This window comes from Macrobrachium nipponense, chromosome 1 (genome assembly GCF_015104395.2).
Source record: "Macrobrachium nipponense isolate FS-2020 chromosome 1, ASM1510439v2, whole genome shotgun sequence".
In the NCBI taxonomy this organism is placed as follows: domain Eukaryota; kingdom Metazoa; phylum Arthropoda; class Malacostraca; order Decapoda; family Palaemonidae; genus Macrobrachium; species Macrobrachium nipponense.
The window spans coordinates 88978558-88991971 of NC_087200.1; the positions used below are offsets into that span (position 1 = coordinate 88978558).

Consider the following 13414-nt stretch of genomic DNA (forward strand, 5'->3'; position numbering starts at 1 on the left):
CCTTACAGACCTTACATCTTGTTTGGGTTGCCCCAGGTCCCTCAGTGTGATGCACCTCTAATCTCTAATATCTAGTACATCTTCCGGTATATTGTGCGTCATGTCTTTACAGTCACTGCCATGCCAAAAAATCAGGATGGACAGCATAGGAAGAAAAGTGTGAAGGACAGGATAAGGGGTCTGTACCAACCACTACTCAAGAGATAAGGAGAACTGTGTACTTGATAAGCAGATAAAAAAACTTCAAGAAGAAGGCTAATGAGAAAAAAAAGGGACATAAGAGCAGCAGCACTAGCAGAACATGACTGAGCAAGAGCAGGAGCATTAGTGGTGAGGAAACCATTTTTCAAAGTTTCAAACTGGTTCTTCAAAGAAACATTGGTTCCCTGTTCAGCAAACTGGACCAGTAGGGAAAAGTGAGGAAGATTACAATTATCATTATACTGAAACAGTTCAACTAAACAAGTAAGTTGGACAAGGAGAAAAATGAACAGTGGCCTTTGCCCTCTTTTTCCCTTGAGCAGTCTGAATAAACAACTCCCAAATAAGATATGAAAGTACACCTTATGTGACATATAGCTGGTACTAAAGTTTCTTGGTAGCGTACCTTTGGCCTTAACAGCATTACTTTCTGCCTTGTACTTCTCATCCTTTCCTTTTAATTCTCACCTCGCATCATTTCAAAATGAAATTAACTTTTTGTGCAAGCCCTGTCAGTGTATCAATTTTCAGTTACTTTATAATACTTCAATAAATGAAACCTTCCAAAAGTCGACAATGTAACTCTGGCACCTAATATATGATGATGCCCTCAACATGGAGATCATATTTCATAAGATTCCATTGCAAGTAGTATCATTAACTTCTTGCACTAGTAGCCATCAAGGCCTAAGTACTTTCTCAACTAGGGCATTGCATCAGGCAATAGCTCTGATATTGAACTCTCAAAGGAAAATAACAATATAATGTACTTAATATCTTAGGAAATAAACAAAAAACTTTACTCTCTAAAGTCTACAGACACTGTAGTGTGCCTCAGTGGCATGATCGGTATGGTCTAGGCCTGCCACCTTGGTGGCTGCAAGTTCAATTCTCGAGCATTCCATTGAGGTGTGAGAGATGTGTATTTCAGGTGATAGAAGTTCACTCTCAACGGGGTTCGAAAGTCATGTAAAGCCATTGGTCCCGTTGCTGAATAACCACTGGCTCCATGCAATGTAAAAACACCACCATACAAACAAACAAGAGACAATGATATGCAGATGAAAACTACATGTCTCTAACATAAGAGCTAGCAAATGATATGGCACAAATGCAATAAAACCTCAGTGGAAGTGGACAGCATGCAAATGGTCTGCATAACAGTACTTGAATGTTAAAGACAATTTATCATATAAGGAAATGGCTAAAGTGAAATCACAAAGAAACACATGTTGTAGGAGCAATGACAGATATAAACATCTAAGGAAAACAAAATATCAATAGAAAAAGAAAATGTGATAAAACATGAAGTGCATTACATGGAAAATAAGTTCCAAATTTAATGGGAGACTGAGAGATAAAAGGTTTAGCCAAACTTGGAGAGATCTCTCATCCCCAAAAAGAGCAGAACACTTTATCTCTCGTAAATGTGTCGAGTCATCCAAATACTTATCATCTCTGAATTCAACCATATGCTTGAACTGAAAATGTATTGGTGTCACTATGGATATCAAAATATCCACTGTACTTCAAATACAAATTTAACATCTCTCCTACTTAAGATTTCAAACCAGAACTTTGTTAGCTTTACACTAAAAGTGTTAATTGGTTGCATCTACGTACCTACAAATAGTGTATGACTTCTTTTAAAGCAAGAATAACATCACATAGTTCAAAAAGAGAGACCAGCATTACAACTACAAAAAATGACAATAAGTTTGTCTACTATGTTACTTACTTTTCCTTATTAGGAGGTGAGAAATCCTTATGAGGTGGCGAGATGTCAGAAGTACGTGGGCTTATTTCCTCAGGTATTGGAGGAATGTTACCAATGTGACGAACTGAGCTCTGGAAAAAATAGATGTTAATTTTAAGAAAGCCTGTACAATAGTTTATTCACAGTTCTATAGATGCATTTATGTTGCATGACTAAATATGTTTTCATAATAAAATTAAGTTTCATATACTCATGGTAGCACTTAGATATCTCATTGTAGGTGACAAGGAATGCCCACTAACAGAAGTACTGGAAATGACTTAGCAGAAAACTTCATTCTGTTTGTGCTCTTATTTCGATACAAGGGGAGGAGGGCAGGCTCTGATTCTGTAATTATTTGATAAGTATATATGAAACTAAATTTTAATATTATGAAAATATAATTTTCATATAAGCAACTTACCAAGTTATTACATAACTGAATCCCACACTGAATGGGGGTGACATGCATGGACATATACTCCAAAAACATTACGGAATGGTAAAGACTTTGAAATAGCGAAAGTTGGTAGCATTGAAACAATACTTGTAGCTTCCTTATCTGGTAAAAAAGTTACTGCAGGTGAAAACTGTTTCTGGTTGATGCTCATCTTAACCTGTAGTGGTGTGGTGGTTGAGCCAAGGGGCACCTCTACTTCAGTGGGAGCCCTGCAGCGGAGGATAGGCCTGATGGCTGGCAAAAGCATACACAAGTGCCCTTCCCCTGGGTGCAGTACCAATATAGAAAACAACCAAACAACGCTGTCACCTACACTGAAAAAACCACAACCCATCCACTGAAACTGATGGGTGACCCAAGAATATTGTAACCCCAGTCTCTCCAAAACTTGACACCTTACTTCAAGGTGAAGAAATAGTAGGAGAAATTCCTATGCTTCCTCCCTCAATCCCATGCCAGTCACTGATAATGGCCCAAAGGTACTGCAATTACATACACTATTTTCCAAATAGTGGAAAGCGATGATTGATTGCACTTCAAGTAGGTCGATTGCAGAATGGAGGTAATGGGCACACTGTGCCTGAGAGCTAATGAGGTAGAGACTGTCCTGATGTCACGAGCTTTCACTTTAAAAATAGGCAAAATGTCCTTGTGACTCTGAGAATGCCCCTCAGAAATTAAGTCCCTCACGAAGAAAGACAATGGTTTCTTAGTCAGATGGTGAGATGGGTTCATATCAGAACACCAAAGGTTAATGGGTGGCCCTCTGATCTTCTTGGACAAAGAACAGGACAAAGAGCTCTGTCTTATTCCTCACAGCTGAGGATCTCCGATAAGTTCTTAACCCTTGATGGACAGACTGCTCCTCGGGAGTAGTAATAACAGGTTTGGGGTGGTGGACGAATTAATCCTGTAGATGAACAATATTAAGCGCCATCGATATGGAAGGAATTGTGTGGGAAAGGGGTGCCATTACTTTTTTGCAAAGAAAAGTGCAAAGAAATATTAGAAAAACACATATAAATAAAAAAGTTACTGGATCTTCATTCTCAGTAAATCTATGTAAAGATTTTTCAACAAATATGCTAAGAATTCTTTACCGATTATATTTCTTGCCTGTTTTGATATTGTGTGAACTGTAATTATAATTTTACAAAATAATATAAAATTATTTATTAGAAAAAACACATATAAGTTGGTAAAATTTACGATTGTCTTGTTAAAGTGGTCCCATATGAGGTTGTAAATATTAATTTTCAACTTCTCGTGGAAGGTTGGGAAAACTTTTTATAATTTTTTTCTTTAACCATGTGCATTTGAATATCTTCCTGTTTTCATTAATGTTTTTTTTTCGTAAACTGAACGACCTCAAAGTTTACCCGGCCTGAGGAGCTATATACAGTATAGACATATTTACCCGTGCATTAAGGGTCAATAGAGAAAGAATGGTTCTAGAGCCTGGATGGGTCCTTGTACTTGGCTAAAAATCCAAGGGAAAGGAGCAAGCTGTGTCTCTCTGTGAAAATCTTCCTTTTTATCAATGGCTTGGATCTCAGTAATATGTTTATCAGTAGCCAAGGAAGAAAGTCTCCCTGCCATGGTTTCTCAGAGAGGAGGAATGTAGGGGTTCTAAAGAGGGACCTGCCAGCCACTTCAACACTACATCCAGGTTGCAGGAAACCAGATCTTTCTTCCTTTGCTTGGTTACATCAAAGGACTTGATGACGTCAAGAGTTGGGTTTGATGAAAGATCTAGGTCCTTGGGCTTAAACACTGAGTTAAGCAGAGCTCGATACCCCTTAATGGAGGAGGATGAGAGATTCTACATCTCCTTAGATAAAGGAGGAAATACACAATTAGGTCACAGATGTCTCAGAAAAAGAGCATTGTGTCCAAGACACAAGTTTCAGAAAAGCACTCACTTAGCCTGGTAGACATTGCTAGAAGATTGATGCCTGCATCTTGCGATAACCTCTGCAGAAACTCTACAAAATCCTTTCGCTCTGACAAGCTTCCTGACATTCTGAAGCCTGTCAGGGCAAGAACAGACCATCCTTTCTAATATCTCTTGTCTGAGTGGACACAGTTTTTATGGAAGGAGTTTCGGAAAGTCCACCAACAACTGTAGCAGGTCCAGGAACCATTCTTTCATGGGTAAGAATGGGGCTATGTGGGTTATCATTATGTTGTGATGAGCCTGCAACTTGTTCATCACTTCCTTGACTATGCTGAAGGGCAGAAAAGCATAGAGGTCCAAGTTGGACCAATCTTGCAACATGGCGTCTGTTGCCTGCTAGAGGGTCTGGGGCCAGAGAACAAAAGAGAGGAAGGTGATGGTTCCTTGAGGTGGCAAACAGGTTCAGTCAGCCTACCCCATAGATTCCACAGATCCCGACAGACCAGGGGGTACATGATCCACTCAGTGGGAAGGATCTACTTGTGATAGCTTAGTTCATCTGCCAGAACCTTTAGTTTGGCCTGAATAAATTGAGAGACCAGAATCACTCTATTCTGATCTGTCCACAGTAGAAGGTCTCTTGCTGTTGACAGTAGATCCTGAGAGGACTTCTTTTGGAAGTTTGAAGCAATTTCCTTACCGTGTTCTGCAGGAAAATGAGATGGGGGCCCAACAACAAAAACAGAAGGGTCGCTTTCTGGGTCTGTGTACCTCCTTTAGTTGTAAAGGAGCACCATAATTCCCCCTTCCTCAACACTCCAAAGGAGAAAATAGCCGCAAGCTCAATAGAGCCATCCCTGATGACCCTGTCTGCTCCAAACAGTACTCCTAGCCAGTCTAAGGCAATTGTTCTTTAACTCCTTGAAATTCTTAGTTCTTTTTTGGCCAGAGCTCCAACTGTCTAGTCCAAGATACTGAAGACCTAAACACCTTGAAAAGGTCCTTAACAAGGTGGTCAAGTACAGTCGGCAGAAGCATAACCTTTGACGACAAAAACTCAGAGCGCTAGGAAGATTCGATGAGGCTGGAGAAATCCCCTTGGGAAGAGATAGTGACTCCCAAAGAAGGAGCTTCCCCAGTGATGAAGGACAGATACCTCCTACAGAATAAGTGTGAGAGAGGAATGGTGAAGGATGCATTGCCTTACTTTCTCTTAGCCGAAAGTCAATCATCAACTTCCTTCAGAGCTTTCTTGGATGACGAGAACACCATCTCGGAGGGAGTTTCTTGAGGAAAGTCCATAATTTCAGCTAACTGCTGTTTAATGGCCACCAAGGATGCTCATCATGGTATAAAGAGAGAGACCCATGTCTCAAAGCAGGTGCCTGGTGCTCAGAAGATGAAGACAGGTACCGAAGAGTTGATGCTTGACGCTTGGGAGCTGGTGCTGGGTGCACAGAAGCTGGAGCTGGACACTTGGGAGCTGGCACTGGGCACTCGGAAGAGAAAAAGTGAGAGCCTCCTTGCTTTCGAATGTATGTCAAGGCTGTGGTATTGTCTGAATAGACTACCACAGTCTTGTATGGACTACCACAGTCTTGTTGCGAACTAGGGACGAGAGGCACTGAAGTCCTAAGAGAATCAATTTCAGCTCTCTAATGTTAATGTGAAGGTTCTGTTCTTCAGGGGACCACATCCCGGAAACTTCCCAGTTCCCAAGAGGATTCCCCAACCTAGATCCAAGGTGTCTGAGAAGAAGTCTAGGTCTGGGCTCAGCAGATGAAGGGGCTTCCTTTCAAGTCTTTGTTCAGACAGCCACCACTGCAGGTCTGACTTGATCTAAGGTATTATGGAAAACATGTAAGTGTCCAGCTGTTTTCCTGTACAAGATGTCTTTGAGGTAGAATTGCAAAACTCTCATGTGAAGTCTCCTTAACTTGATGAACATTTCAATGAACAACAGAGTCCCCCGTCAACAACTCATCCTCTGATGGGACAAGCAAGATGAAATGGCTAGAAACTTGTGGACCATCTAAAAGCAACTGGCGATTCTCTTGGCAGACATAAAAGCCAGAAAATTCTGAGAGCTGAGAATCATCCCAAAACAGGATCTCTTGTGACGAGGTCAACTGGGACTTCTGAAGAATGAAGATAATGCCTAGTTCCTGAGTGAGGAGAAGAATCTCTTCAAGTCCTTCGTGCACATTTACTTCAAAGGGAATCAAAGAAGTCAGTCTTCCAGATACAGACTGACGTTTACAGTCATACCCTAAACTTTCGTGAGATTAGGTTCCAGACCCCCTCGTGCAAGTACAATTTTCACATAAGTTTGGCATGGTCTCTAAAAGTACTAATAAATGCTTATTTCTAGAGTTTAAGCACTAAATATGACCCTCATCATGCTCCCAAAATATTAAGCTAAGTTTAAATGAAATTGAAGTTACTGTAATTTCATGTAAAAGTTAGCTTAATACATTACCCTTAAAAAAAGAAATAAATTATTGTAAAAATTGAGTATGTAAGTAACACAGAGAGATTTATCTATCTCCCATTTTGGCTGATGTATTTTTAGAAGTCTTGTCAATGCTTTTATGAACCTTATTTTAGGTATCTTTCTCTCTAAATATGACATTCATCTATGTGTAAAAATCTCTCATATCAGAGAGAGAGAGAGAGAGAGAGAGAGAGAGAGAGAGAGAGAGACCCACTGTTGCCAACACTCCCCCTTGCTATCACATTAAATTGATTTATTTGACAGCTTTGGCTTCCAGCAAGTTAACAAAAAGTTGTAGGAAAGGTTTTATTTCTTTTTTTTTTTGTAATTACAACTTATTTTATTATTATTATTATTTGAAAATTAGTATACTTATTATTAGCCAAATCATTTATTCATCATACATAAATAAACATATACATACGTACATGTACCATAAAAATTCTCTGAGAGAGACAGAGAAAATTATTATTCAATGTTATTTAATTTACACATAAAAGCCTGAAAACTTATATAAATTACGTAAAAATTAAATAAACACTTTTGCAGGGCTTCTGGAGGATTTACAAATGTTCGCGTGACTGTGAAAAACTCATTTATGACAATTAGGTTACAATGAAAAGTTGGCGCTATTATAAATTCGAGCAACTCGAATCGCGTTCAGGGAATCACTGTATGGCTACCAAATGAAGCCATTTTGCTAAGAGAGCATGGGCTCGAGTGAACACTTGAGGAACCAGAGAGAGGCTGGATCAAAGAGCCAGAAACTGGAAGATTTTGTCATGGAAAACAAAATTTGGATATTTCTTGGAGTTCAGATGGATGAGGATGTGGAAGTATGCATCTTGCATATCCAAAGTTATCATCCAATGACCTGGTGAATGGATGAAAGGACTGACTGGTTTGTCCTCATTTTGAACTTTGTCTTCTGGATATAAATGCAAGAAACATTTATGGTGCCTCCTGTCTGCGCTAGAATCCTCAGAACTAGATGATGACTGGTGCACATCCATAAAGACACCTTTCCAGTGGCTGTCTGCCAATACCTAGGAATATGTAACAGGCTTGAATGAGGGGGCAAATTAAGGTGACTGCTTTTTTTTTCCTTCCCTTTTTACTATACACCATAATCATTAAATTATCATTTTGCACTTGCAAGGGAATAATATTGTGATTTTCAGTCACCCAAGTGATTTACTGTTCCGCTAAGTAATGTGATTTTTCCTCAGGTGATTGCTTTTCCTGTAGAAGAGTTTGTGCATGCAGGCCGGACTACTTCCCTTTGATATCCTTCACAATTTCTTATCCCAGTTAAAACCAAGAATGAAAAGGATCTTCTCCCTTAACCTGCCAGAAGACCTAAGACTAGAAGGGGTGTGTCTAGGCTCATTACCTGCTAAAAACAAGTTAAAGCAAGTTTCCAGAACACTTTCAGAGCATCAGTAGCATATCAGCTAGAGAACAGCCCAGGTCAAGGTACAAGTACACAAAATCAGAGCTTCCTCCACTTTTCTTCTTTATAAATATAATCAGGATTTTAATAATGGATACATAGAGTCGTCAATCAAAATTTGTGTTTTCATGAGGGCTATGACAAACAGGTGGTTAGAGTTCTACTATTCAGATTGTGGTAGCAGCGGGATATGTGGTCATACCTCAGACACACAGGTAGTTAGATTATCTAATCTTTAGGTTGTGGTATCAGCAGGATAGATGGTCATGCCTCAGCTGAAGTTCTGAAACCAGTTGATTCATCATCATCTTCAATCATTTAGTCATTATGGCATCCTCCAAGTTATATTGTCCAAGGTTATCCAAACACTAGATCAAACATAATGGGTAAATGCTAGCTCTTATTATTTTTGTCATTTCATTTGTTACTTTTTTGTTACATATTAATAAGCACTCCATAAAATCTGTTAACCTGTAATTAAAAGATAATAAAACTATGTAAATACTTACCATAGTGCTACGAGTTCCTCCTGACCACCCACTTAAAGGTACAGGATTGGATTGGGAATTACTCGACAAAGGTGTGGAATGAGATACAATCCCATGAGGTAGGCCTGCAAATCCATGTGATGGGTGGTTATGTGAAGTGAGATAAGCTTCTGTTAAAGGTGCTCGTTTTATAACTGCTCCTGATATTTCTGCTTCATTTAGCTGTTTGTTCAGCCATGCAATAACTGTAATTTGAAAAATATACTTGATTAGTCATGAAATAAGATTTGGTTTCATAAATCTATGGTGATATGGATCCTAGCTGCATTTATAAGAACGGGATACTAAAAGAAACCTACATAACAAAACTGACAAAGAAACTTACAAAAACAGATCTTCAATGGCTTCTTTCAATGCCAGTAAACTAAGGCAATTTCAACTTATTCTCTTTCTCTATATTGAATCCCAAAAAACAACCCACTGCAACTGGGTAACAACTAAGTACCTAATCTACTGCTTAGGTTTATAGAGGGTTACTGGACTTTAGGGCACATGCCTATATCGTCTCTCTTTGTCTAGTTCAGAAACTGAATGCTGGTCATTCAGTTTATTATTACCAGTTTATTTTTAATAACTCATTAATCATAACATAGCTTAAATCCATGCAATGAGATTAAAGTCACACCAACTTAAAAGATCTTGCAAGGAAGTGAGTTCAGCTGCATATGCTCAGCTCACACTCCATCAACCACGAGAGACGGGTGCCATCCTCAGCATAACTTCATCAATATTGGTTGTGCTACTACACCTGCCAACAGTATAATTGTATTTTCCTTTATTGCACCTATTTATTTGTTTTACTTTGATCTGATGTTCTCAATGCTCAGATCATTTGTAATTTATCTGGTTTGTTACCATTCAGCCAGTGGCATAATCACTTTTGTAAATACTACTTGCTGTTTTGGTTTTTACAAAATCTCATCATTCATAGATTCTAATAAATTAGGTATGTAATTTTTGCAGTGTTTGGTATACAATTTTGAACTTGATCTTACCTCATCCTACTTGTCAGGGCAAGGATAATCCTTGCAGTTCATTTAAATTGTTCTTAGACAAGGACTGGCATTTTCAGTACCCTTAGTATATGGGTGTGATCAGTGTTCATATGTGCTTAGAGGTGAGTGTATAAGTGCCATGCACTTGGTACTGCAGTTGATCAGTCCTCTTAGTATTCCTAATCTCACTGCAGTTCCAAATCCATTGAAGAAAGATCCTGTTATTCTGACTGGTCAATTATTGTTCCACTGTCTTTTGCTGTGAAGGATTGGATTTCTTATGCCTCATTCTGCTCGCCTTTTCCATGGGTCTTGCATGTTACACTCCCTCCTAAATTTCAATTCAGAATTCTACACTGTTCAGCTTGTACAACATAGAATGTCTTTCAACTGAATAAGTTTTTCTATAACATTTATCATAAACTTAGTGTCCTCCTCCCTTCCTTACATTTTTTGAGATGGAGGATGATTCATAAGAATACCAATACCTTACCTTCTAGGCATGAGCATTTGCTGAATATTCACAGTGTAAGTTTTTCTTGCAAGATCATTCGGTTGGAGATTAGATTAGTTTGCACAAAGTAAGTACAGCAGTACCTTACACTTCAAACTTGATCTGTTCCAGAAGGCTGGTCAAAATGCGATTTGTTTGAAACATGAAACAAATATCCCCATAGGAAATAAAGGGCATCAGGATAATTCGTTCCAGCCAACCCAAAAAGTACCCCTTTTCAAATTTTTTTCTATTATTAATGTGTTCAAAAGTTAAATCAAGAGTGTAAAGTAATACAACAGTACATTATATGAAGCAAAATTTTCGAACTTTATCTGTTTGGTGAAAATGGCGTGCCGTGGGCTGGGATGGAGGGAGGAGAGATGGGAACCATTGTGTGTGTGTGTGTGTGTAGAGAGAGAGAGAGAGAGAGAGAGAGAGAGACGATGAGAGAGAGAGAGAGAGAGAGAGAGAGAGAGAGAGAGAGAGAGAGAGAGAGAGTTAGAATGATTGTTGACATGTTTACACCTGGATCTTAAGTGCAAGAAAGAGATTAATTATCCGACAATGCATCTACTTACCGTTAGCAAATAGCAGAAATTAAAATAAACATGGGGATTTTGCAAATAAATAAATAAAGTGGTCCCCCCCGTATTCGCAGGGAATGTGTACCAGACGCCCCAACAAACAATTAGAATCCGCAAATAGTTAGAACCCCTATAAAAATGCAGAAAACAACCTATTTTCTTAGTTGAAACTTAAGAAAAACACACTAAAAATGTTTATACTTGGTTATTTTAAAGTTTTATTGCAAAAAGTGCATTTCTTGATGAAATCGATAAAAAAAAAAAAAAAAGAATTTCTGGATATTTCTCAGAAAAATGTTCCCAAGAGAAATCTGTGAATGCATAAGTCCATGAATCCGGAGAACGCAAATATGGAGGGTCCACTGTAATAGGTATGCAAGTAAGAAAATGAAAGATATTAACCCTCTTACACCGGAGCGGTAAAAAAAAATTTGTCTCCCGTGTGCCGGAGGGGTTTCGGAGTGAGCGCGGAAGCGGAAATCAAAAAATCACAGCGCGCTTAGTTTTCAAGATTAAGAGTTCATTTTTGGCTCCTTTTTTTGTCATTGCCTGAAGTTTAGTATGCAACCATCAGTAATGAAAAAATTATCATTATCATATATAAATAATGCGATATATGATAGCGCAAAAACGAAATTTCATATATAATTGTATTCAAATCGCGCTGTGCGCAAAACGGTTAAAGGTAACAAGTTACTTTTTTTTCGTTGTAATGTACACTAAATTGCTATCATTTTGGTATATAACACATTGTAAAACGATAAAAGCAACACAGAGAAAATATTATCACAAAATAATGCATGAATTCGCAGCGCGCGGACGTAAACAAATATTTTTTTTAAAAATTCACCATAATTCTAAATATTGTCCTAGAGACTTCCAATTACTTTCAAAATGAAGAAAAATGATTGAATATTACTATACTGTAAGAGTATTAGCTTACAATTGCAGTTTTTGACCATATCTGACGAGTTAAAGTTGACCGAATGTCAAATTTTTTTATATATATATATGCAATTATTTCGGAAATAAGAAAAACTACAACCTTCAAATATTTTTCGTTTTATTCTACATGAAATTGCGCACATTTTCATACATAAAACTCTATGAAATGCCTAATATGAAACGGAGCAAATATTCCGAGAATGGTACGTACGTATTTCGGAGATTTGTGGCGGAGAATCCGCGCGCGGAGGGAAGGAAAGATTTTTTTTTAAATTCACCATGAATCTAAATATTTTGCTAGAGACTTCAAATTTGTTTCAAGATGAAGATAAATGACTGAATATTACTAGACTGTAAGAGTTTTAGCTTACAATTGCGTTTTTTGACCATTTCGGTAGAGTCAAAGTTGACCGAACGTGGTTTTTTTTCTATTTATCGTGATTTATATGCAAATATTTCACAAATGAGAAAAGCTACAACCTTCAATTATGTTTTGTTGTATTCTACATGGAATTGTGCACATTTTCATATATAAAACTTTATGTAACGGCTAATTTAAAATGGTGCAAACATTACCACAATCGCTGTATGATTTTTTCGGAAGAGATTACCGCGCGGACGTAAAGAAAATGTTATTTTTTCATAAATTCACCATAAATCAAAATATTGTGTCTAGAGACTTCCAATTTGTTGCAAAATTAAGTTAAATGCTTGAATATTACTAGAATATAAGCGTTTTAGCTTACAATAGCGTTTTTCGACCATTTCGGTAGAGTCAAAGTTGACCGAAGGTTGAAATTTCGGCAATTATCGTTACACGTATTTATATGAAAATATCTCAAAACTGATAAAAGCTACAACCATGGGTTGTTTTTAGTTGTATTGTGCATGAAATTGCGCACATTTCCATATATAAAACTTTATATAACGGCTAATTTTAAAATGGTGCAAACATTACCACAATCGCATGTATGATTTTTTTCGGAAGAGTTACCGCGCGGACGTAAGGAAAAAGTTTTTTCAAAAATTCACCATAAATCAAAATATTGTGCTAGAGACTTCCAATTAGTTGCAAAATTAAGGTAAATGATTGAATATTACTAGAATATAAGCGTTTTAGCTTACAATTGCGTTTTTCGACCATTTCGGTAGAGTCAAAGTTGACCGAAGGTTGAAATTTTGGCAATTATCGTTATTTATATGAAAATATCTCAAAACTGATAAAAGCTACAATCATGAGTATTTTATTGTTGTATTTTACATAAAAATGCGCAAATTTTCATATATAATACTTCATGTAACGGCTAATTTACAATGGTACAAAAATTATGTCAAAGTGACGAAATAATTTCTGAGATGTGTCACAGATACTTTTTAGTACGGCAAGAAAGAAATTCGCGCTTGCGCGCCTGCGTATCGATTGTAAACAAAACAACACCTTGATCCGTGAACTCCCAGCATCCCCCAAGGCGCGTGATTCAAGAGTTTTCGGCTGGTAGGCCTAAAAGTATTTTTCCGCGAATTTTTAAAAAAACTTTTGTATGTCGACGTAAAATACGTCCAGTCGGCACCCGAGAGACAAAAA

The 13414-nt window shown here is 37.7% G+C and overlaps 1 protein-coding gene across 1 annotated transcript in view; it reads right to left on the reverse strand.

Annotated features, from left to right (window-relative positions):
- Positions 1 to 13414, reverse strand: part of LOC135219445 (spindle assembly abnormal protein 6 homolog) — a gene marked incomplete in the record, with an annotated part of 207012 nt that overhangs the window by 12384 nt on the left and 181214 nt on the right. Inside the window, 2 exon segments of the mRNA XM_064256236.1 lie at positions 1940 to 2049; positions 8771 to 8994. Coding sequence (XP_064112306.1) covers positions 1940 to 2049; positions 8771 to 8994 — 334 coding nt within the window.